Source organism: Lissotriton helveticus, chromosome 7 (assembly GCF_964261635.1).
Source record: "Lissotriton helveticus chromosome 7, aLisHel1.1, whole genome shotgun sequence".
In the NCBI taxonomy this organism is placed as follows: Eukaryota; Metazoa; Chordata; class Amphibia; order Caudata; family Salamandridae; genus Lissotriton; species Lissotriton helveticus.
In genome coordinates, this window is record NC_136068.1 from 1,623,883,799 (window position 1) to 1,623,905,814 (window position 22,016).

At 44.1% G+C, this 22,016-nt stretch overlaps 1 protein-coding gene across 1 annotated transcript in view; it reads left to right on the forward strand.

Moving 5' to 3' along the window:
- The window catches only part of SYT3 (synaptotagmin 3), a 384,737-nt gene that overhangs the window by 238,770 nt on the left and 123,951 nt on the right, over window positions 1–22,016 (forward strand). Inside the window, exons 7-8 of the mRNA XM_078655302.1 lie at window positions 17,883–18,003; window positions 21,557–21,728. Of these exons, the coding sequence (XP_078511428.1) occupies window positions 17,883–18,003; window positions 21,557–21,728 (293 nt within the window). The remainder of the gene's footprint in view (window positions 1–17,882; window positions 18,004–21,556; window positions 21,729–22,016) is intronic.

Below are 22,016 nucleotides of genomic sequence, written 5' to 3' on the forward strand. Positions count from 1 at the left end.
ACACTGTATCATCACAACCTCCCCCACCACCCACCACAATGAGGGTATCACAACCTCCCCAACACCCACGACACTGTGGGTATCATCACAATCTCCCCCACCACCCACACCACTGTGGGTATCATCACAACCTCCCCCACCACCCACCACACTGTTTGTATCAGCACAACCTCCCCCACCACCCACCACAATGAGGGTATCACAACCTCCCCAACACCCACGACACTGTGGGTATCATCACAATCTCCCCCACCACCCACACCACTGTGGGTATCATCACAACCTCCCCCATCACCCACCACACTGTATCATCACAACCTCCCCCACCACCCACCACACTGTTTGTATCAGCACAACCTCCCCCACCACCCACCACACTGTGGGTATCATCACAACCTCCCCCACCACCCACCACACTGTGGGTATCACCACCTCCCCCACCACCCACCACACTGTGGGTATCAGCACAACCTCCCCCCCACCCACCACACTGTGGGTATCAGCACAACCTCCCCCCCACCCACCACACTGTGGGTATCACAACCTCCCCCACCACCCACCACACTGTTTGTATCATCACGATCTCCCCCACTACCCACACCACTGTTTGTATCAGCACAACCTCCCCCACCACCCACCACACTGCGGGTATCATCACGATCTCCCCCACTACCCACACCACTGTTTGTATCAGCACAACCTCCCCCACCGCCCACCACACTGCGGGTATCAGCACAGCCTCTTCTTCCATCCACTACACTGTGTGCTGGGGCTTTAGTGAGCTGCCTGATGTGACTGCCTAGTTTACAGCTGAGTGTGCGAGCGCTTGCTCGGCGCTGGGGTTCAGAGCTGAATCTGTCTGTATGCCAAACTGTAAAACGGACGTAGATATGAGATACGTAAAACTGACTGCATCTTTCGGGCCTCATATGGGGGTTGATTTTCGACTTTTTTAATACAAGATGTTTTCTATATTACACCTTGAAGACTGAAACTGGCCCAGGATTCCTTCCAGGTGCCCTTTAAGAAACTATTATGCAGAAATACTGATCGCACGATAAATTGTTGGCACTGTTGTAAATGAAATTGTTAACCCTTTTCCCTCCAAGTTGGAAGCATTTTTCATATTGGAAATCCGTTTCCTCTTCGCCCCATCTTTTTCAGGGGTGCCCCCTTTCCTTTCTCACCCTGCAAAGCGGTTTTATACTGCCACCGATGGGAGTAAATCTCAGGCGTTTTCAAATGTGGGAAGCAGTCGGACATGAGTTTGTGAATACACACAAACGTGCAACAGATCTTTACCACCATGCAAAACCCATCAATCAATCAATCAGTATTGGTAGAGTGCTGCTTATCACCCCGTGGGGTACCCAGGTGCTTTGCTGCTTATCACCCCATTGGGTATCCAGATGCTGTGCTGCGGTCTCAGTTGAAGAGCCATGTATTGAGTCCCTTCCTGAAGAGTTTTAGCAAGTGTGAGGTGCGCATCTAGGGAGGGAGGGGGTTATAGGCTGCAGCAGCGAAGTGAGAAAATGAGTGTCCTCCGATGTGGCTGCGGCGGATGCGTGGCATCTCTGCCAGGACGAGGTGTGCGGAGCACAGGTTTCTGGGTGACTGGTGGACGATCCGGCGGTGGTTCATGCAGTGTGGTCCATTTCCACCAATTCTCGTGGATTGACTCACACAAACATCTTTGTATGAGTAAAGTTTTTTATAGGAGCAGAACCAACTTTTCTGAATTACAAAAGTGGTTTAGCCCTCACATATGGGTACATGGGCAAGAACGTCTTAATGATGCAAGCGAATATCTTTCAGAATCAGGCACACTGAAATTGCAGCCCTTGGCTCAGTGTAATGCCGTGATTGGGATTACTGATCAATGTTCTGATGTTAACTGTATTTCTGCCCAGTAAGGATTTTAAGAGTGTCATTGCACCAGCAGGAAAAGTGGTCTCTGCATAATTCAGATATGTAGTGTTGAAATGAAAATGAGGGTGGGTAGCTCGCAGATTATGTATGTATGTATGCATGTATGTATGTATGTATGTATATATGTATGTATGTATGTATATGGTATTTCTGTAGCGCAAACCTAGCCAAAAGTAATCGGAGTGCTGTACGTAGTCAAAGAAAAGCATGAAGTCAACAAGTAATTGAAGATGAAGTGGCGTAGTGGATGGTTAATGCATTCAGATGTAGTATTATTTAAAGAGGTAAGCCTTTAACTATTTCCTGAATTGAAGCAGTGTTGAGGAGATCCTAATGGATTTTAGGAAGTTGGTCCGGATCCTGGGTGCATGGACTGGAATGGCCTACTGTCTTGTTTTTTCTATGGTACACTTCTTAATCTGCACCCTGATGGTGCACTGGCTGCATAAGTGCCACCATCAGAAATAGAATAAGAGGGGAGTGCTGGGCATGATGGTATTGTAAATGGTGCAGCTGGTTTTGAAGGTGCAGGCCGGCAAGATTATAAAAAAAACTAAGATTTGAGTGGGGCACCCTGAGTGTTCTGCCTTAGCCCCTTCCCAAAGGAGGTGATGGTGCCCACAATGTGCCTCTAGCTTGTGCGTGTGAATCAGATGCCTAGTGGTGTGGTTTACTGGCTGAGCATATGAGGTTATTGAATTATAATGCAGTGTCTGAGTTTACTGTGCATTACTGTGATTACAACTGTGTGTGTCAGGTTGCTGCCTGTCGTTGGTATTAAAAACAGAGTAAGTGAGGTTAATGCCCATTGTTGGTATTATAACTGAGTGTGCGAGGCTACTGCTCAGTGTTAGGTGTATAACCGAGTGTGTGGTGTTTTATACAAGTTTATGAGATACTGTCCATTGTTGATATTATAGCAGAGTGTGTGAGACTACTGCTCAGTGTTAGGTGTATAACCGAGTGTGTGGTGTTTTATACAAGTTTATGAGATACTGTCCATTGTTGATATTATAGCAGAGTGTGTGAGACTACTGCTCAGTGTTAGGTGTATAACCGAGTGTGTGGTGTTTTATACAAGTTTATGAGATACTGTCCATTGTTGATATTATAGCTAAGTGTGTGAGACTACTGCTCAGTGTTAGGTGTATAACCGAGTGTGTGGTGTTTTATACAAGTTTATGAGATACTGTCCATTGTTGGTATTATAGCTAAGTGTGTGAGACTACTGCTCAGTGTTAGGTGTATAACCGAGTGTGTGGTGTTTTATACAAGTTTATGAGATACTGTCCATTGTTGGTATTATAGCTAAGTGTGTGAGACTACTGCTCAGTGTTAGGTGTATAACCGAGTGTATGTTGTTATATCTGAGTATATGGGATACTTCCTATTGTTGCTATTATAGCAGAGTGTGTGAGACTACAGCTCAGTGTTAAGTGAATAACCGAGTGTGTGGTGTTTTATACAAGTTTATGAGATACTGTCCATTGTTGTTATTATAGCTAAGTGTGTGAGACTACTGCTCAGTGTTAGGTGTACAACCGAGTGTATGTTGTTATATCTGAGTATATGGGATACTTCCTATTGTTGCTATTGTAGCAGAGTGTGTGAGACTACAGCTCAGTGTTAGGTGTATAACCGAGTGTGTGGTGTTGTATACAAGTTTATGAGATACTGTCCATTGTTGATATTATAGCAGAGTGTGTGAGACTACTGCTCAGTGTTAGGTGTATAACCGAGTGTGTGGTGTTTTATACACGTTTATGAGATACTGTCCATTGTTGGTATTATAGCTAAGTGTGTGAGACTACTGCTCAGTGTTAGGTGTATAACCGAGTGTATGTTGTTATATCTGAGTATATGGGATACTTCCTATTGTTGCTATTATAGCAGAGTGTGTGAGACTACAGCTCAGTGTTAGGTGTATAACCGAGTGTGTGGTGTTGTATACAAGTTTATGAGATACTGTCCATTGTTGGTATTATAGCTAAGTGTGTGAGACTACTGCTCAGTGTTAGGTGTATAACCGAGTGTGTGGTGTTTTATACAAGTTTATGAGATACTGTCCATTGTTGGTATTATAGCTAAGTGTGTGAGGCTACTATTCAGTGTTGGCTGTATATCTGAGTGTGTGATATTATATATGAGGTTATGAGATACTGCCCATTTTTGGTATTAAAGCTGAGTTTATGAGGATACCATAACTGTGCAATAACAACAGCAGAAACGATCATTTGAATCTTTTTTTGCCAAAATCTCAAGAGATTACCTCGGTCTCTCCAACACTGATTAGAATTGGATACAATTAGTGAGGTGAGGTCAACAAATGTTAAGCATTTTTTGAATATGCACTGTCACCCACCACTTGAAATCAATGAGAATAGTAACAAGTATTGGCAACGTCAATAGGTCTGGATTAAATTGTGAATCATGATTAAAACATTTAAAATGTCATCTGTAGTAAAATAAGCAAAATTAAAAAAAAGATTGTTTTCTGTACCCAATGCATCAATGAATTAAAAATATAATGTGTGATGGTTCTGTCTAGTTTTGTGTTGTAAAAGATTCCCGAGTGAATTGCGGTGCACGAGGTGAAAGGATATACCAAATAACCAATAGCATGTGGTGAAAGAAATAAACTCCTTGAGGAAGAGCCAGTGCCCACTTCATACAGTAACAATACATGCTCTAAATCCATTATAATGCCTGTCCAGCGAATGATCAAACTAAGGCAGCTTGACTCAAAGATCACTATAAGTAGAAAACGTGTAACAACAGAAAAAAGATAATAAATATGTCTGTGCCCTCCGAATGCCCAGCCAACTATACCACACTACGGGGCATATTATCAAGCCTGTGCGATAAAATTATCGCAGCTTTATCGGACGTAAACGGCCGATAAAGCGGCGATAATGGGCTTGATAATATGCTCTAAGGAATTCCAATCGAAGCCCATGTTAGATGTGAAGAAATCTAACATGGGCTTCAATTGGAATTCCATAGAGCATATTATCAAGCCCATTATCGCCCCTTTATCGGCCGTTTTCGGCCGATAAAGCGGCGATAATTTTATCGCACAGGCTTGATAATATGCCCCTACATTTCCAAAAGGAAAATTAGACAAGTGGAATGGTGTCCAGCGAGCTGGCTGCTAAAGTAAGAGTAGCGGTGGTGCAGCCTATGCAGCGGGAGGAGGTAGCAGAAAAGTGCATTTTCCTCGTAAAGAAACCCCTGATCGCTGCAGGATCTGGGTGATGTTCAAAACCCTTTTCTAAGAGTGAGAAGGTGGTACATGCTAAGAAACAAGAACCAGCAAACAGTCCTCAAAACTCGCAGTGCAGCTCTTCCTTGGAGGACCTGAATGGAAATGACTACTAGTATAGGTGATGCATTTAGCTTTCCTTTCGTTTTTACCTCCCTGCGTTTCCTGCTTCGGCACATATTTTTTTTTTTAATGGAGAGGAGATAGTGTCTCCTTCTGAGAGGCATTTATGAACTCGAAGAAAATCACTAGAGATTCTGTAGATATCATTTTATGATATGTATGATCAGCAGGGATTTTTCTTCTCAGTTTTAATGATAAAAGTATTAGCATTGCTTTCTTTCCGCATATTGAACTTATTGACACAGCCTTCCATTGTGTTGTGTTGCAAATAATAGGTCTTGCTATTATCCACAGTTTAATGGTGCTCAGTCTATTGATCCTATAGGATAAGTGGCTGAGATGTCTCGTCAGGGTGTGGACACCTAACCCGTAGGGCACATCAGATGTCAGGACCAACCTGACATCTGATTGGAAATAATGAGGTAGGTCTGAATGCAACCCACTCTGATTTGCTACTTTGTAAATCGGCTCATCTATATATATAAAAACGAAAGTATGTCTGTCTGTCTGTCTGTTTGTCCTTTATGCATTACTACACCATTCATCCGATCGCCATGAAACGTTGGAAAGTTGTTGAGTACACTCCCGCGAAGGTTTCTGGCATAACATTTTTTTAAATATCGGCCCCCCAGGGCCCTCATAATCTTTCGAATACTGATGTACGCATCAGACGGAAAAACAAAAAATCTTGTATCCACAAGCACTCGAATAAATAAATAGAATTAAAACACCATTCATCCGATCCCCATGAAACTTTGGGAAGTTGTTGAGTGCACTCCCGCAAAGGTTTCTGGCATACATTTTTTTTAAATATCGGCCCCCCAGGGCCCTCATAATCTTTCGAATACTGATGTACGCAAAAGACGGAAAAACAAAAAATCGTGTATCCACAAGCACTCGAATAAATAAATAGAATTAAAACACCATTCATCCGATCGCCAGGAAACTTTGGGAAGTTGTTGAGTACACTCTAGCGAAGGTTTCTGTCATAATTTATTTTTAAATATCGGCCCCGCAGGGCCCTCATAATCTTTCGGATACTGATGTACGCACCAGGCAGAAAAACAAAAAATCGTGTATCCACAAGCACTCGAATAAATAAATAGAATTAAAACGACACTTTGAAATGTTTTCCATATTAAAATGAATAAGTTTCAATAAAAATGATACCATGTAAATTGAATGTTATCATAACAAGTTTCCTTGAATTTCCTTTCTGCGGAGATCGCAGCAACGCGCGACGGGTAAGCTAGTTAGTACATAAATCGATTTGTAAAAGACAGCGGAGGGCTGTACATGGTCGAAGTCAAGCTTGAAATCGGCAAGTAATAGGAGAGGAAGCTGAGCGGGGACAGTTAATGTACTGTGATTCAGCCTTCTTTAAAGATGTGAGTCTTCAACTCTTTTCTTAACTGGAGCAGTGTTGTGACCGTCCTGATGGATATTGGGACGTTGTTCCAGATCATGAGTGCACAGATGGAATAGGCCAGCTGTCTTGTATTTTCTTTTGTAGACTTCTTAGTCTGCATTCTGATGATGTTCCGACTGCAGGTGTGCTAAGACCTACTAGGGATGCTGAGCTTGTCTCAAGATAAAAAGGAGAGCTGGTTGTGAAGGCTTTGCAAATGATGCAGCTGTTTTTGAAGATGGCCCGCACTGCCATGGGAAGCCAATGGAATTTTATCAGGATAGAGGTTATGTGATGAAATTTCTTCAGACCCTGGATGAAACGTGCTGCTGCTTTTTGGATGTCCCTAAGGGGTGGCAGATGTGGAGTCTGAGAGGCTATGGAGTACGGCATCACCATTATCTAATACGTTTCTGGTTTTAAAAAGAGTGGTTGCAAATGATGACTGTTTTTTGCTATGTGAGCAATAGTACATCTGGCCACAGGTTGCTTAAAATCTGGCATGGAGTGGCAGTTAAGGCTTTTACAAACTTGCAGAAAATAAAATATATAAATTCATGAAACTCAAAAGGAGGGTTAGCTATTTATGTACACCAGGTCCACATTTATCTTTTGAGGCCTTAGGTTATACTTTTGGAAGGCTTATTTTAGTGGTGCAGGTTTTACCATTACAAAGCATACATTCCCTTTACTCCCATGAATCTCTAACTCCATCTGCTTTTTAAGTTTCGTCTGCACAGTGCCTTGCAAAATCTCTTGTAAAAAAAAAAAAGAAACTAAAAAGAGGCTTCGAGCCCACTCATTACTTACCTTCACTTGCCATTGGCTGGCTCTCACGTAGCTCCTACTTCACTTCAGTTACCCATTGGTTGGCTCCCACGTGGGACTCATTTGCTTGCTTTTGATTGGTCAGTGACTCTTCCTTGCTTACATCTTTCTCCTGGGCATCTTTCTCTTCATACGTGCCGTGCAGCTCAGACCAAATACTGCTTCTTGTGTCCAGTGTCGTTCCCCTGGCCATAGAATACTGCTGGTACTCTTTTTTTATTTACTTTTGCAAGTGCTTTTGTCAGCAGTCCCTCTTCTTCACCCCTACCCTCTTCTGTGTATCGACCCACCCCCTTCCTATTCTCTATTGTGTTTTCACCCCATCCCCTCCCGCTCTCGTTTGTTTTCAACCACCCCACCCCCTCCCACTCTCCTTTGTATTTTCAGCCCCTCCCGCTCTCCGTTACCTTTTCAAACCAACCTCTAATGCATGCTGTTGAATTTTAAAACTACACCCCCACCCCTCCGATTTCAATATCAGAATCCCCGCTGACGCAGCACTTAGAATCATCCAGCAGATGTTGTATCAGCGCATCACAGAGGAGCGCTCTTGAGCACCTGCCTCCATCACATTCCGCCCTCGACTTGCTTCAGCACCCCACCTTCTCCATTGTTTCCCCAGCCTCCTGGGGCCAGTGAAATCTGAGATTCTGAGGCTGCATTGCTGCAAAATGGGCTTCCAAACTGCTGTGGTGGCTACCAGACTAGAGTAGCACGGTGCAGGTGCTCACCCCCTTAGTAGCTTGGCACGAGCAGCCAGGCTTATCTCCAAGGCACGAGTGTATAATATGTGCAACCACACTCACAGCAACCCAATGATGTCACCACAAATAGACTCCACACAAGTTTATATAAAATGAGTATAATCTTTATATAAGCAGTTATACAATATGACCACACAGTACAAAACTAACATAAGAATGGGTAGTATTCCTTCTGGTGGGTTGGTAGGTTCAAATCCCAACCACCTCTTCTAACCAACAGTTAAGCTCACTTTTAACCGTTTCCAAAAGTTTAGGCAAGTCGTATTGCTAGAATCACACATATTGCAAAAGAAACGAAAAACTGCAATGCGTAACAATATTCTCTTGTACTGTGCAACAGAGAAACAATGCCATACGTTGCGCTACCGTCATGTACTTTGCAATAAAAGGAATAATGCAATGTGTATCACTACCAGCATGCCCTGTACCAGGAAGAAACAAAGCAATGGGTCACGCTACAATCATGTACTGTGCAATGTAGAAATAATGCACTGCGCCGCGGTATAATCAGGTACTGTGCGATGAAGAAATAATGCAATGCGACATGTTACAATCATGTACTCTGCAAGGGAAGAATAACTCAGTGCGTAGCGCACCAAGCATGTAGTTCTTCAGTCACAAATGAGGTCAGGCATCGTATGACAGTTCAATAGTTTGTTAGCAGCAATAATGCAAAGTGTAATACGACAGTTTAGGTGCTCCGTTAACAGTGCCCCCTATAGGGATCAATGATGACACAAAAGTACCACTTCTAAGTCCGGCACCAATTCTGCCCCTCCTTGGGCCAGCACAGGCCAAGATCCAAGCCAAAGCAACAGGTTAGCGCAGCTGACAGAAGCAAGAGGCCAAGAGAGTGTCCCTCCGGGCCCGCACCCAACCCCAGGTGGTGATCCACATTACCTGGGAGGGGCACGACCCCACTCTTCTCTCCTTTAGCGACTTGGGCCTTGAGCCAGAACTCCATCAATGGGTACGGCGAGCTTGGGCCGGTGGCTCAGCTCCTCCTGGGCTGCCAGGCCGGGCCGCTGCTGTTTCACTCCTAGGGCCCAATGACTTAGCCCTTCTTCCGGCGGTCTCAGTGAACACCGAGACCCGCCCTCAGCACTGTGGAGACTTACTTCGAATGCAGTGCACACATTACCCAGGCACTCCTCACCAGTGCCTCTGGTTGCACCTCGACATGCACTCTGCCCGTCCAAGACTCGCAGTCAATTTCTTCTCTGGTGCTCACGATGACCCAGCACTCTTCACCAACGCCTCTGCTTGCACCTCGACACGCACTCTGCACGTCCGAGTCTCACCTCTTCTCCCGGTGCACACGATGACCAGGCACTGCTCACCAATACCTTGGCTGCACCACAACACGCACCCTGCACATCCAAGACTCACTTCTTCACTCGGAGCACACCACGACCAGGCGCTCTTCTCCAACGGCTTGGCTGCACCACGACACACACACTGCACGTCCGAGTTTCACCTCTTCTCCCTGTGCACACGATGACCAGGCGCTCCTCACCAACGCCCTGGCTGCACCACGACACGTACTCTGTGGGATGTACGTTGTTACAACGCATGCTTTTACCACACATGCTTTTACAACGCAGGGTGCTGGATAGTGAATAGTTTAATTTACTATTCCAACTCCAGTCCCCGTGGATAGTAGGGAAGGTGTTGGATAGTAAATTAAACTATTACCTATCCTAGAGTGCCCCCCAGTGCAATTCGTTGTAATGACTTGCGTTGAAAAACCTGCGTTGTAAAGGCATTGTGTGGTAAAAGTTGCGTCGTAAAGGATGTTTCCTACTCTGTGCATCCGAGTCTCACGTCGTCTTCTCCTGCACACAATGACCAGACGCTCCTCACCAACACCTTGGCCTGCACCACGACACGCAGCCTGCACATCCGAGACTCAGCTTACTCCTGCGTGCCCACGATCACAAGGCACAACTTCTGAGGGTCTCAAGCTGCAAAAGCACGCGCACACCGCTTTGCTTGGGACTTCTCCGGAAACTTTTATGTTCCTGTGTTTCCCTTGGGGTAACAAGACACAGCACAAAGCACAGTCTTCCCCAAGCAGGGGGACCCAGCGCCTCCAAGCACAGTCCCAAGAGCCTCTCCGTTGGTTAGGACAGCAAACTGCAGACCAGACCTAGATCACGAAGCAAGGATTGTTCTTTCCACAGCGATCTCTTCAGTTGCTCCTTCTTTAGCAGAGGTTCTTCTTGACCACAGAATGGGTCCAAGCCTTTTCAGTCGCAATCCATTTCTGTTTCATTTGGTTTCAGCTCTCATAGTTATACGCCTTAATGTATTTGAAGTTCATTTGTGCTCTCGGGTCCCTGACCCATCCCTAAATCAGCTCTGTGTGTCTCCCTCCAAGTGTCACCTTTCTCCCTTTGATACTGGGGGTCTGGATCCTTAATCACTCAGTAGGAGATGGGTCAATTAGTTTATAGCACCAGCCCAGGCCTTTTCACCTCCTGGTCTTCTCCCCTCTGCACTCCAGATGCAGGACAGCCTGTTGCCATCTCAACCCCTCCCTAGGTCAAGACCTCTCCCAGCTCCTCTCACTGTTCAGATCTAGACAGTCAATTCACAGTTCAGCAGAGACACACAGAAATGCTGAAAGCACAAAACTCATCCACTTTCTAAAAGAGAGGCTTCTTAACACACAGTGGCAAAAACACCTTCACAGAAAGATGTGTTATGACACTGTGAGATCATACATACTAAACTTCACCTCTCCATTATAAACTTATAGGAAACTAGGCTAACACAACACCCAGCCTCCCCATTCTGTTCTATGGGCAGGATGGCCTTTCAGCAGTGAAAAACGAAATGGAGTGTTTTTCACTGTCAGGACATAACACACAGCTTAGTATATGTCCTGCCTTTTACCTACAATGCACCCTGCCGAGGGATTATCTGGGACCTACCACAGGGGTGCCCAATGTTTATGCAAATGGGAAAGTTAGGCCTGACAAGTGGTTGCACTTGTCAGGACAACATGCTAACTTGGCAAACTGCTCGCAGGCCCTACACTGCAGGCCTGAGTTCCCTTCTCCGCGCGCCTTTGCATTACTATCCCTGGCACACACAGTGCACATCACTAGGGACTTTACGAGTAAGGCACACACACCAATCATGGCCAACCAATTACCTTTACACTTTACATAGGGAACACTTGTACTTTGACACTGATCAGCAGTGGCAAAATACCCAAAGCATCTAGATTCTAAGGAGGCAGAGGCAAAAAGTCAGGGGTAATCACGTCAAGATATGCTAGGTCTAACAGGAGCCCTCACACAGTCTTGTGTTGTAGGCAGAGGCTGCAGACTCTTCTATCAGCAGGCACCTATGCAACCTTTCCACAAACCTCTCAAAAAAAGAGACGCAGTGGCTTCAGAGCAAAACCCTCAAGTTTACAGCCAATACCCACATCTGCAATTCTCAGCTAGACAACTCTGCCAGGAAGATATGGTGTCACAGCCAGAGCTGCTGACTGGGGAACCAGCTCAGAGTCTCTGCTCATCAGCCTTCTATTCTGAGAAAATCATTTAATCTCTCCCATCCCTATAAACCATGAATTGTGACCTTGTGAAATGTGACTGATGCTCATGAAATGCACTTCAATACCTTCGGGATGAGTTTGCGCTATATAAAACTGCAAACGAAATGACAGATTCCTGACCTTTCATTACAGGATTACCATTTTTAAATAGAATTCAGCAAAAGCGCTGTTTTACTCATTTAATTCATCACTGCTTAGAAAACTCTTCTCCAGGTCTTGCAGGCAGTGGCCACTTTCATGTTTTTACACTGCTTCAGGGCCCGGGATACTGCTGTATACAAAGCTTAGCCAAACGCCTATCAGAGGGGGTGCCCAACGTAGGCCCATGAGGGCGAGATCCATGCCAGGATTTCAGGGTGCCCACACAAGATAAATGGACATCCAAGTAATATAATGCGAATGTATTTAGTTAATAGGTGTTTATCGTGAAAATCTGGCATGGGCCCGGCTCCCTGCATCTACATTGGACACCCTTGCTTGACTGGGTTCTTCACTCTGCATTGATAAATGTAGTTGTGTGGTAAGTTTCCTCACAGGGTTTGGTCTCAAATATCTCATCCAAAAAACAACAGAGTGCCCAGTCCAGGCACTGGGATTGTAAGGGAACAGTCCCAATATATATACCATGACCCGAAAATATTGGATCTGTTTTACAAGAGCACCAATTACATTACACAAGGTCGGAATATTTCTTGCCTATAGGGCTTTTTTTTAACTCTAAGCGTTGTTGAACAATATGTAACAAAAAAAGCATTGACAAAGCCAATAGATGCCACATAGACGAAACCTATTGACTTTGCCAATGCGTGTCTTTATGGTGCAGATCTTAAGCAGTAGCACTCAGCGCCAAGAAGCTTTTTACTGATGATGTGCACGTCAACAATAAGTAGCCAATACAAATATGCACACAAATCACACACATACATGCAGTACAGGGCATTAGGACACAAGCTGGACTCCTCCAGTGAGAAGATACAGAGGACTTACCCTGCAGATGCTATTGCTTCCTGGGGGGTTAGGATGTTCTCTGATGTAATGCGGTATTGAAGAGAGCGCTTCCCAAGGGAGAGAGCGCGTGCAGTGTCCCAGAGCCTCTCTAAATACTAATGCATGGTCCTTAATTCACTCTTCCAGAGGGCTCCACTTACTGTCATTAGTGGCCCCTATAAATCTGAACGTAGATGATGGAGGGAGGGCGCTGGCACTGAGTGAACTACACAACTCTTGGACTGCTCCCTGCTGAGACCAATCAGGCCTCAAAAGTTCTCTCCATCTGCATCTGGAATGGTAAATTCAAATATTAAATCAGCCTTATTATAATATAAAGAAATGTAAATGCCAGTGTTGGTCTCTGGAACTTTTTTTTTTTTACTGCCCCACTAGATTTTGAAGAGCGCCTGAGGGGCAGCATTGGACGTGAGGTTTATGATAACATGTTGATAATGGCATGGCATGACATACCAGCCTGACTTCGATTACCTGGGCAACAGCTTGATAGTTTGTTCAGGGGTACATCTTTGCCAACACCATGACTAGGGCTCCTTGTTTTATGGTCTTTTTTTTTTGTCATTTCCGTCTGTATTTATCCATATTTACTTTTTGTCAACTTTATCTGTATTTATCCATATTTATTATCGAGTTGGTGAAAAAAAAGTAAAGCTGAAACTGGTATATTTCCACCTTTATTTAACCAATAAATATGCAGTCATGCTTGAATGCCTGCTAGGTGTCAGTGATATAAACACTGACACTTGCACTTAAATGAAAATATACGCATTTCAGTATCAGCCTTGTGCATAGCTATTGCTCTTTAAGCCTCTTTACTAAAATGAATTTCTTTTTGAACCCCCTTACCTATCAATTAACATAGTTATTGGCCTGGCAGTCATGGCAAAGTGTATTTAGAATCACTCGAAAAGCACAAAATGTCCGTTTTTTTCTACATTTAGAAATAAATACATAAAATAAAATAAATGTTTTTCTCTCAGTATTTATCTGTAAAAATCGGTAAAAGCGGAAAACAGGGAGCCTTAACCATTACTCAAAGGAAAATTCAATGTATGATTGTATGTTAATAAGGATACATTAAAATGTCTTAAAAAATTAAGACATAGGATTTTATTGATGGCTCGCAGTATCAGAGGCACTAGAGAATTGAACGAATTCCTGGTACTTATTGTGGCTTTGTGTTGCCTAACCCGCAGCATATTTTATCGCAATATTTCCCAGGACAGGCAAGCGTCTGCTTTTTAGCAAGGCCCGTGAGCCTCTGTACACACCTCTACCCCTAGGGGTTTGCTTTCACTGTCACTTTGTCAGCTGTGAAAAACATGATAAGAAGGGTGGAATCTTCTCCAGCATCAGGCCCCGACGGACCATGGAAGGGCTTTACTTAAACTGCTAATACACATTCAATCACGCACAGAGCTGCAGACTGGCTCCAATTTCATAGAAGAACAATTTGATCGTCCAGATTTTATTTAAAAAATACGATGGGAAAAACCTGCCAGCATAATGCAGGGTAATTTCCCTCGTGGGTGCTCCTGGGAAGCTGATCACTAAACATCGCTTAATTTGATCAGATGGATGATTGGAAGGATTTAATCTTGCCCCTTGGTTCAAGTTGGCTCTTTCAACGGTGACTAACCTTTGTCCTTCGGTACTTACCCCTGAGGAATACAGCGCAGCAAAAGTGCCCTCGGTGCTTCTGCTCTCTAGCCTTCCAGGCCAACATTTCACAATTTGCATCATGATATCCTGTGGAAAAAGCCCCTTGCACCAGTTAACTGCCCCCGACGATGAAACAACAGCGAGCATGAACTGCATGCACCTAACCGCTATTGCTAAGAAATACGCCCCACTGGACTGGGGCAGGATGGAGTGGCGTAGATTGGAGTGGGGCAGCTTGTTTTGGATTTTAGTGGGATAAATTGGAGTGGGGACGGTAGGACTGGAGAAGATTGGAGTGGGTACAAATTGTTTTGTATTGGAAGTGGGACAGATTGGAGTGAGGCAGATAAAAGTTGGGCAGACTGTCTTGGATTGGAGTGGTGCAGACTGTAATGGGGTAGATTGGTTTGAATTTGAGTGGGGCAGATTTGAGTGGGCAGATTGTTTTAGATTGGAGAGCTGCAGATTTGAGTAGGGCAAATTAGAGTTGGGCAGAGTGCTTCTTATTGGAGTGGGGAAAGATTGTTTAGGACTGAAGTGGGGCAGATTGGAGGGGAGGAGATTGTTTTGGATTGGAATGGGGCAGACTGTTTTGGATTCAAGAAGGGCATGTTGTTTTGGATTGAAGTGTGGCAGATTGTTTTGGACTGAAGTTAGGCAGATTGGAGTGGGGCAGATTGTTTTGTAGTAGGGTAGATTGTTTTGGATTGGTGTAGAGCAGAATATTTTGTAGTGGGTTGGATTGGAGTGAGTAGTTTGGATTGGAGTGGAGTGAATTGGATTGAGTGGGGAAGATAGGTGTGGGGTGGATTGGATTGGTCTGGAGTGGATTGGTGTGTGGTGGATTGGGGTGTACTCCACAATTATGTGTTAAAGCATCATAAGAAAGAATTAATATCGCTTTGCAATGAGATATTCCACATCTTTTGAGAACAGCGCCCACAAGCAAAAACAAAAGAAAACATGGGTGTAAAGTGGGAAAAGATACCTTGGAAAAATAAAAGAAAGTAAACTTTCTATGTCTGGGAATACCCTGCCAACTTGGGGTGAACAAAATCTGCCCATGCAGGAATAAAACCGGCCAGGAGGCAACCCTACCTTATGCTGCACATGTTTCTGCTGTAGAACTCATTTATATTAGTGTACATGTTGGTAAAGCGAGGTTAACAAAAATGTAAAAGGTCACTAAAGTACTGCAACATTTTTCCAGTGCTCCAATGCTTTATTTGACTACGCTGTGTGCCCAGAGCACAGAACTACAGGGCTTACACTAACACTACATCTTGTATACAAATATTTGTCTTACTGTGTTCATTCTTGGCAGTTTAAGTGTGATTTGAGGACCAGGGGACTTGCATTTACTTTAACTGACACTTATAATACAAGAGTCAACTACAAGAACACAACAGCTCCACACAGCTTAATATAATGCTGAAAAAACGCAAATATAAAACTGTACCAACGTTTTTGAGAAGCAAGTTTTGTGTAATGTAGAATGAAAAATGTATTTAACCACCCTCAGTGAGTTTTCTGAATAATTTACCCCTGAAGAAACGTATTATGGTTTCACTTAGTGTTTTTTTTTCAGGAAAAGGCCACCTATATCATGGAAATTTCCTTTGAATGTGTACAAACAAATGCCACGTGCTACTCACCGAAAAAGAGCTTTGACGCCTCATCAGGGGTATTAAGCGCTATATAAATGCAACTACAATACAATACAATACATTCATTAAAATGGCACTCCGGTGTCAGACACTAAAGAGCGAAAATACATTCTGCAGAGGATGGCAAAGGGGTGCTTTGCCCACGCGGGCACCCTGAGACTCGTCTTTATTCCGTGTGTCAGGATTGTGGCTGGAGAGATTTTAGTTAATTGTTACAGGAAAAGACAGAATGTTTGTGCAAAGAACTATTTACAAAGTATCTATCGGGGTTACCATCAGGTCTGCACCAGTAGGTCACAACGATGCTTAAAGCATATTTGACAACATCAGGGCCCATGTTTCTGCTGAGGGCAGGCAGCAGCTTTCTGGAGAAAAAAAATCTGAAAATTGTATTTTTCAGTGTAGGGCGAAAGCTCTAGCTGACAAAATGGTATAATGCCTAAAGCTCTAAATATCTTCACTCCTTTCAGGTCGAGACTACCACACAGCGCAAGCTGTCTGGTTGCAAAAGAACAGTTGAGGGCTTATTACCAAGAACTTACAGGAGGTAACAGACAACACACATTGCTTACGGTTAGGTAGCTTTATTGTCACTCTCATCTGCTTGCTTCTTATTCGAGTATTTCCTTGTCCCTGCTCGTCAATCTTGTGTTTGTCCCTCCCCTAGAGCAGAGCCTCTTTACCATCTCTCTGACTGGCTGCCGTCTGTGCTTCCAGTACTCACTTTCAGGGAACTCCTTTTTTTCTTTTTGCTTAAGCACTTCACAAGAGTGCATGTGTTCTCTAGCTCTCTCCTTTGTGTGCTTCTCCCCCACAAATACCTGCCCCACACTCCCAGTTGCTGTCTCCCTCTTGTTGCTACAAGCTCTCTCTTGTTTGTTTCTTCCTCCACCAAACTTCCTACCTCTTCCTCATTCTGTCTTGATTTCTCGCTTGTGTGCTCCTTCCCCACCACAGAGTTGCTCTCCCCCGTGTGCTGCTTTTCTCCTCCCCCTCCCACACCCTGTTGATTTCTCCCACCTACTGTTTCATTGTCCCCCATGCCCATCATGTTTTTTTTTGGGGGGAGGGCAAGAAATACATTGCTGCCCACCTCTCCACCTTGAACAAAGTATGTTCACCATAAGTCTTTTTTTGCTTTATTTCCCAGTCCACGTTGCGTTGGTAAATTTCAGAAATGATACCTGCATCATTTTGCAAGTTTGGATGCGTAATGATGTATGTACACACCTACACAATGACACTGCCACCACTGCTCAGTCATTGTGCCTTTTTATTGACCGCTTGCCATGCTGTAGAGCATCGGCAAACGCACTGGCAAAGCCAATAGTTGCCAAAGGCAAGATCTAGTTGCTTTGCCAATGCTTGTTAATTCATCTAGTTATTTGAAGAACAGTAGCGAGAACCTTTCAGCTAGAAGTATTGCACATAATACGTCTTGTATTACAGAGCTAGAAAATAATAAACGGTTTGGGGCATAACCTAAACAGGATAGTATTACTGGTGCTGGTAAGTGAATAGCAATGGCGGGCGTAGTAGGCTCGAGCTCTTTTTGGAGTTGTATGAATAAACGATGCATGGAGACTACCTCAGCCCCCTCACTGACACTCCCAGACAGAAATACACCCTCTCAGTCTATGTGTATTCTTTCATCTTCCAGGAAAAAGCCGACCTCGGGGAGATCAACTTCTCTCTCTGTTACCTTCCCACCGCTGGCCGGCTGACGGCGACCATTATCAAAGCCACCAACCTGAAGGCCATGGACCTGACCGGATTCTCAGGTGAGACTCAAGGAAAACAAGCACTTATACCACCAACAACAGAGGCGCCCAAGCATCAGTGGTATGGGCATTGGTGAAAGTAGACCTTGTTGCAACCTGGAATTTTAGAACATATCTGGAAACAAAAAGTAGCCTTGGGGCTCATGCAGGATGAAAAATCAGGAATGTCTAATCCCAACAGAGCGTTGCGTAGACTAGCATTAGATACTCTTGTTTTGCTTGTTTTGATTGTACGCTCCATAAAAGACACAGCAAGGACAGGAAGGGGATGTGGACGGTTTGCTTGTTTGTCATTTCTGAGGGATTTTGGGGAGGACGAACATCAATGCCTAATTGACCATATTCTGCTCAGTGTTAACCCCTGGTAAGACTCATCATATGTCCTTTCCTCTGGGCGTGGGCCCATAATTGTGGCTCTGCCAATTACACAAGTTAACACTCTAAGCAGAAGGATTTAACTATTGTTAACACCTTTAGTAGAAGGCAATGCTATTTAATGACTTGATAATACTCATACAGTCCTAATCCCTTTCATATTAGTAGATATTAGCAGAAGAAATTTTGTATTTTGAAATTCATATTTCACCAGATAAACATGCTGGCTTTCTGTAACCATTTGACCATCCAAAATACTCAATCTTGATGGACCTACATGGTGCGTAGGCAGTGTTTAATTTGTGCCGGTGTTTTCCGGCGCTCGGCACCCGTACCTATTTGTAAACACCCTTACATGTTTATGAGAAGCCACCACCTGGTGGCGCTATGTGTGTGCATTTTTAGGCAACGTTTATTAGTGCAGCTTTAAACTATGTAACATTGTAATAGAATGATAACATTTGAACATGAACCTGCTGCTAAAAAGTGGGTTGTGGCAGCTACAGTGTACCAGTGAGTAATACTTTGGGCCCTGGCACGGATTTTTTTTTTTTTTTTTTCCAAATTAAGCATTGTGTATTGGGTTACTAAAACCCGACTTCAAACTTGCAAAACGTTTCATACTCCAGTGTTATATCCATAACTTACTCCAGCATTCTCAAAGAACCTTAAGGGATCATCCTCTACTGGCCTGCACTGCCAATTATTTGCACAACGCTATTCGCGCAAGTCTTTCACAGACCAAAATCAACTCTGTCAAGGGACAGTCTCATGTTTTTATTTTCAACGCGCCTCGTTTATTTATGAGCGGCTATTTCTGGGTCAGGAGACAATGCCGCATTGGCATGTGAGTTTACAAGAAGGATTCCCGAATCAATGCTGGTGCCATTTACATTCAATCCCAATGAAAACCAATGAAATTGACGAAAACCCCTTATTGGAGGCAGGGCCGAGGATGGACATGTACATTAGTATGCATGGCTGAGATTAGAAGGTGCAAGGTAATGAATGGCCGGCTCGATAGCTGCCTCCAGATATCGACAGAGCGACTTTCATGGGATACAGAGCTGGCATCGAGCACTTGCACATATTAACGAGACTCCCTGCAGCCTAAAACAATACCTTAGTTGTCACGGAACCAGTACAGAGTCCCAGCATTTGTTCTTGTCCACGATTTACAGATTTCTGGTCTACGATCAATAAAGCAATTAGACTTTTCATTTGCAAATGTTCAATAAGGACATTCTCCAAACTATATTTGCTGGGTACTAATGTGGTTACACCCTGTCTCAATCGATGAAGGGCTCTTATCCGCCACCAACATTTGATTTAGGGTACCCTGAAAAGATGGAATGGACACATCGAGGACAGCACCCCAATATTCAAAAGGGAATATTTAAAATTAGAGCAGCCCTTCCTGCTGGCCTAGCATACCATACCGCATTAGAGAAGGTTTTGTGCAAAGCTTTCCTGCTTCTGTCTGTTTACACTGAAAGAGGTTATTTTTAAAATCTGGTATGGACCCATCCTTCCGTAGCACATCCTTGCATGATTTCATTCTTCGATCGTATCAGACAGTTTAACACCACAGTATTCTTTTGTGGCATCAGTTATAGGGTTATCATAACAACACATCATTTTTCTCCCCGCTTTTCTATTCTGGGGACCCGGTTCATAAAGATGAACCAGCTCCCTGAGACAGGTTCATAGTTTAGGTCTCAAATTTGTGTTCCATGGATCTGTGGAGATTCTCAGGTGAGCCAGTCTGAGTAGTCTTGTGTCTGGCATCTATAATCACAGTATCTATTGGGATCCACAAGTGAGATTCCCTGTGATGCCTTCATGGCCTCGTGGTAACATCCATAATCCAAGGATTTAGCTAAATTCATAGGCGCATCTTTGAGCTGGGTTGTTTAATTGACTCTGGTCTTGATATCTTTATTTATTTATACAGTTTTATATAGCGTGAACATGACCCTGGCGGGTATCAGAGCATTTTACAATTAGGATAGGTGAGTATAGAAGTGGGAAAGGACAAGCATTACTTGAAAATGCATAATACAAACAAGATCAGAGTATATGGGGGATCTATGTGGATTCTTAGGTGATTGCCTCTGAGATAGGTTCATAGCCTCAAGTCTGAATTCTGTGATCCATGGATGAACGTTGCTTCGCAGAAGAGTCATCCTTAGATGATTTCAGAGCCATGTGTAACATCAATGATCCCAGGACACCCCATCTGCAAAACCTGTGGTGACTAATAAGGACGGTCATGTCCATCCAATCTGCCCACCAACCGGCATAGTGCACCATAATAAAAAAAGTTCTCATTGCTCCAGTTACTCTCCTTTGTTTATCCATCACCTTGGACAGTCTTCTGGATATGCCCAGGCTGAAACAGCCTTGGTGATGATTTGCTGGCAGGATCCAATGGAGACACTTAAGTCTGGGTTAACAAAGCTGCAAAAATAGCAATATATTTGTTTTTGCTGGCATGTGTGAGATGGTGAGGCATCTGTGATGAAGTGAATGTTGAGGGAATGTGCAGGATGTTGGTGCGCAAGTCATAAAATATCTTTGTGAGACAGTGGTGTGATTGTGTGGAGCATGTAAATAATGGTAGGAACATGTGGGAGATAGTGGTGCATTGGTGATACAGTGCAGGTGTGAGATAGTAGTATGACAGCAATGGCATGTATATGTATTATGATGTTGTATCTGTGATTGCATACATGTGGGAGATGGTGGGTTGTTTGTGTTCAAGTTTATGCATGGAATGTAGGTGTTTGGTATTGGCAGAATACTGTTTGTGGCACACACACCACCAGTTAACACAACAGAATATCTAATGAATAACCATATTTTTGTCGCCCCCTATATACTCTTTCTTTACCATAATTTCCTTGCTGATCTCTGCTCTTCCGTCCTCCTCCTACATCTATTTGCTATTCATTGCTCCCTTGCCCTTCTTGCTCTAACTTTTTCTCTCACCATTCTCACCCCTCTGCTCCTTCTGGCACCTCATACTTTCTTCCCCTTCTTCAATCTGATCGTTTCTTCCATGTTCTATCCCCGCTCACATCCACTTCATGCCCTCACTCCCTGCTCCCTCTATTCTATTGCCAATCTTTCCCTGCTTCTTCTCCTCGCTGTCCCTGTGCCCTATCTCTACACACAGACCCCTATGTCAAAGCATCTTTGATGTGTGAGGGGAGGCGGTTGAAGAAGAGGAAAACGTCCATAAAGAAGAACACGCTGAACCCGAGCTACAACGAGGCGCTGGTGTTCGACATCCCCAACGAGAACATGGACCACGTCAGCCTGACCATCGCGGTCATGGACTACGACTGGTGAGGGCCAGGCGAGCGCCTGCATCGAGTTGTATCAGAGACTGAGGGCCTCATCTAGAGAAGGTTAGATACAGGAAACCCATTCAACAACAGCGGGTTTCCACACTGCCCACCTCTCATATTTCCAGACTCATTTATAGGTGGAGACAGTGGTCGAAACGCATTAAAAAAGTATGGGAACTGTGCGCAATGGGAGCGGGGTGAATGAGCGTGGGGGCGTGTTCAAAGGTGTGGCAAAAAAACGAAATATTCTGCATCTTTTTCAGTCTTTCCCCTTCAGGTAACTAA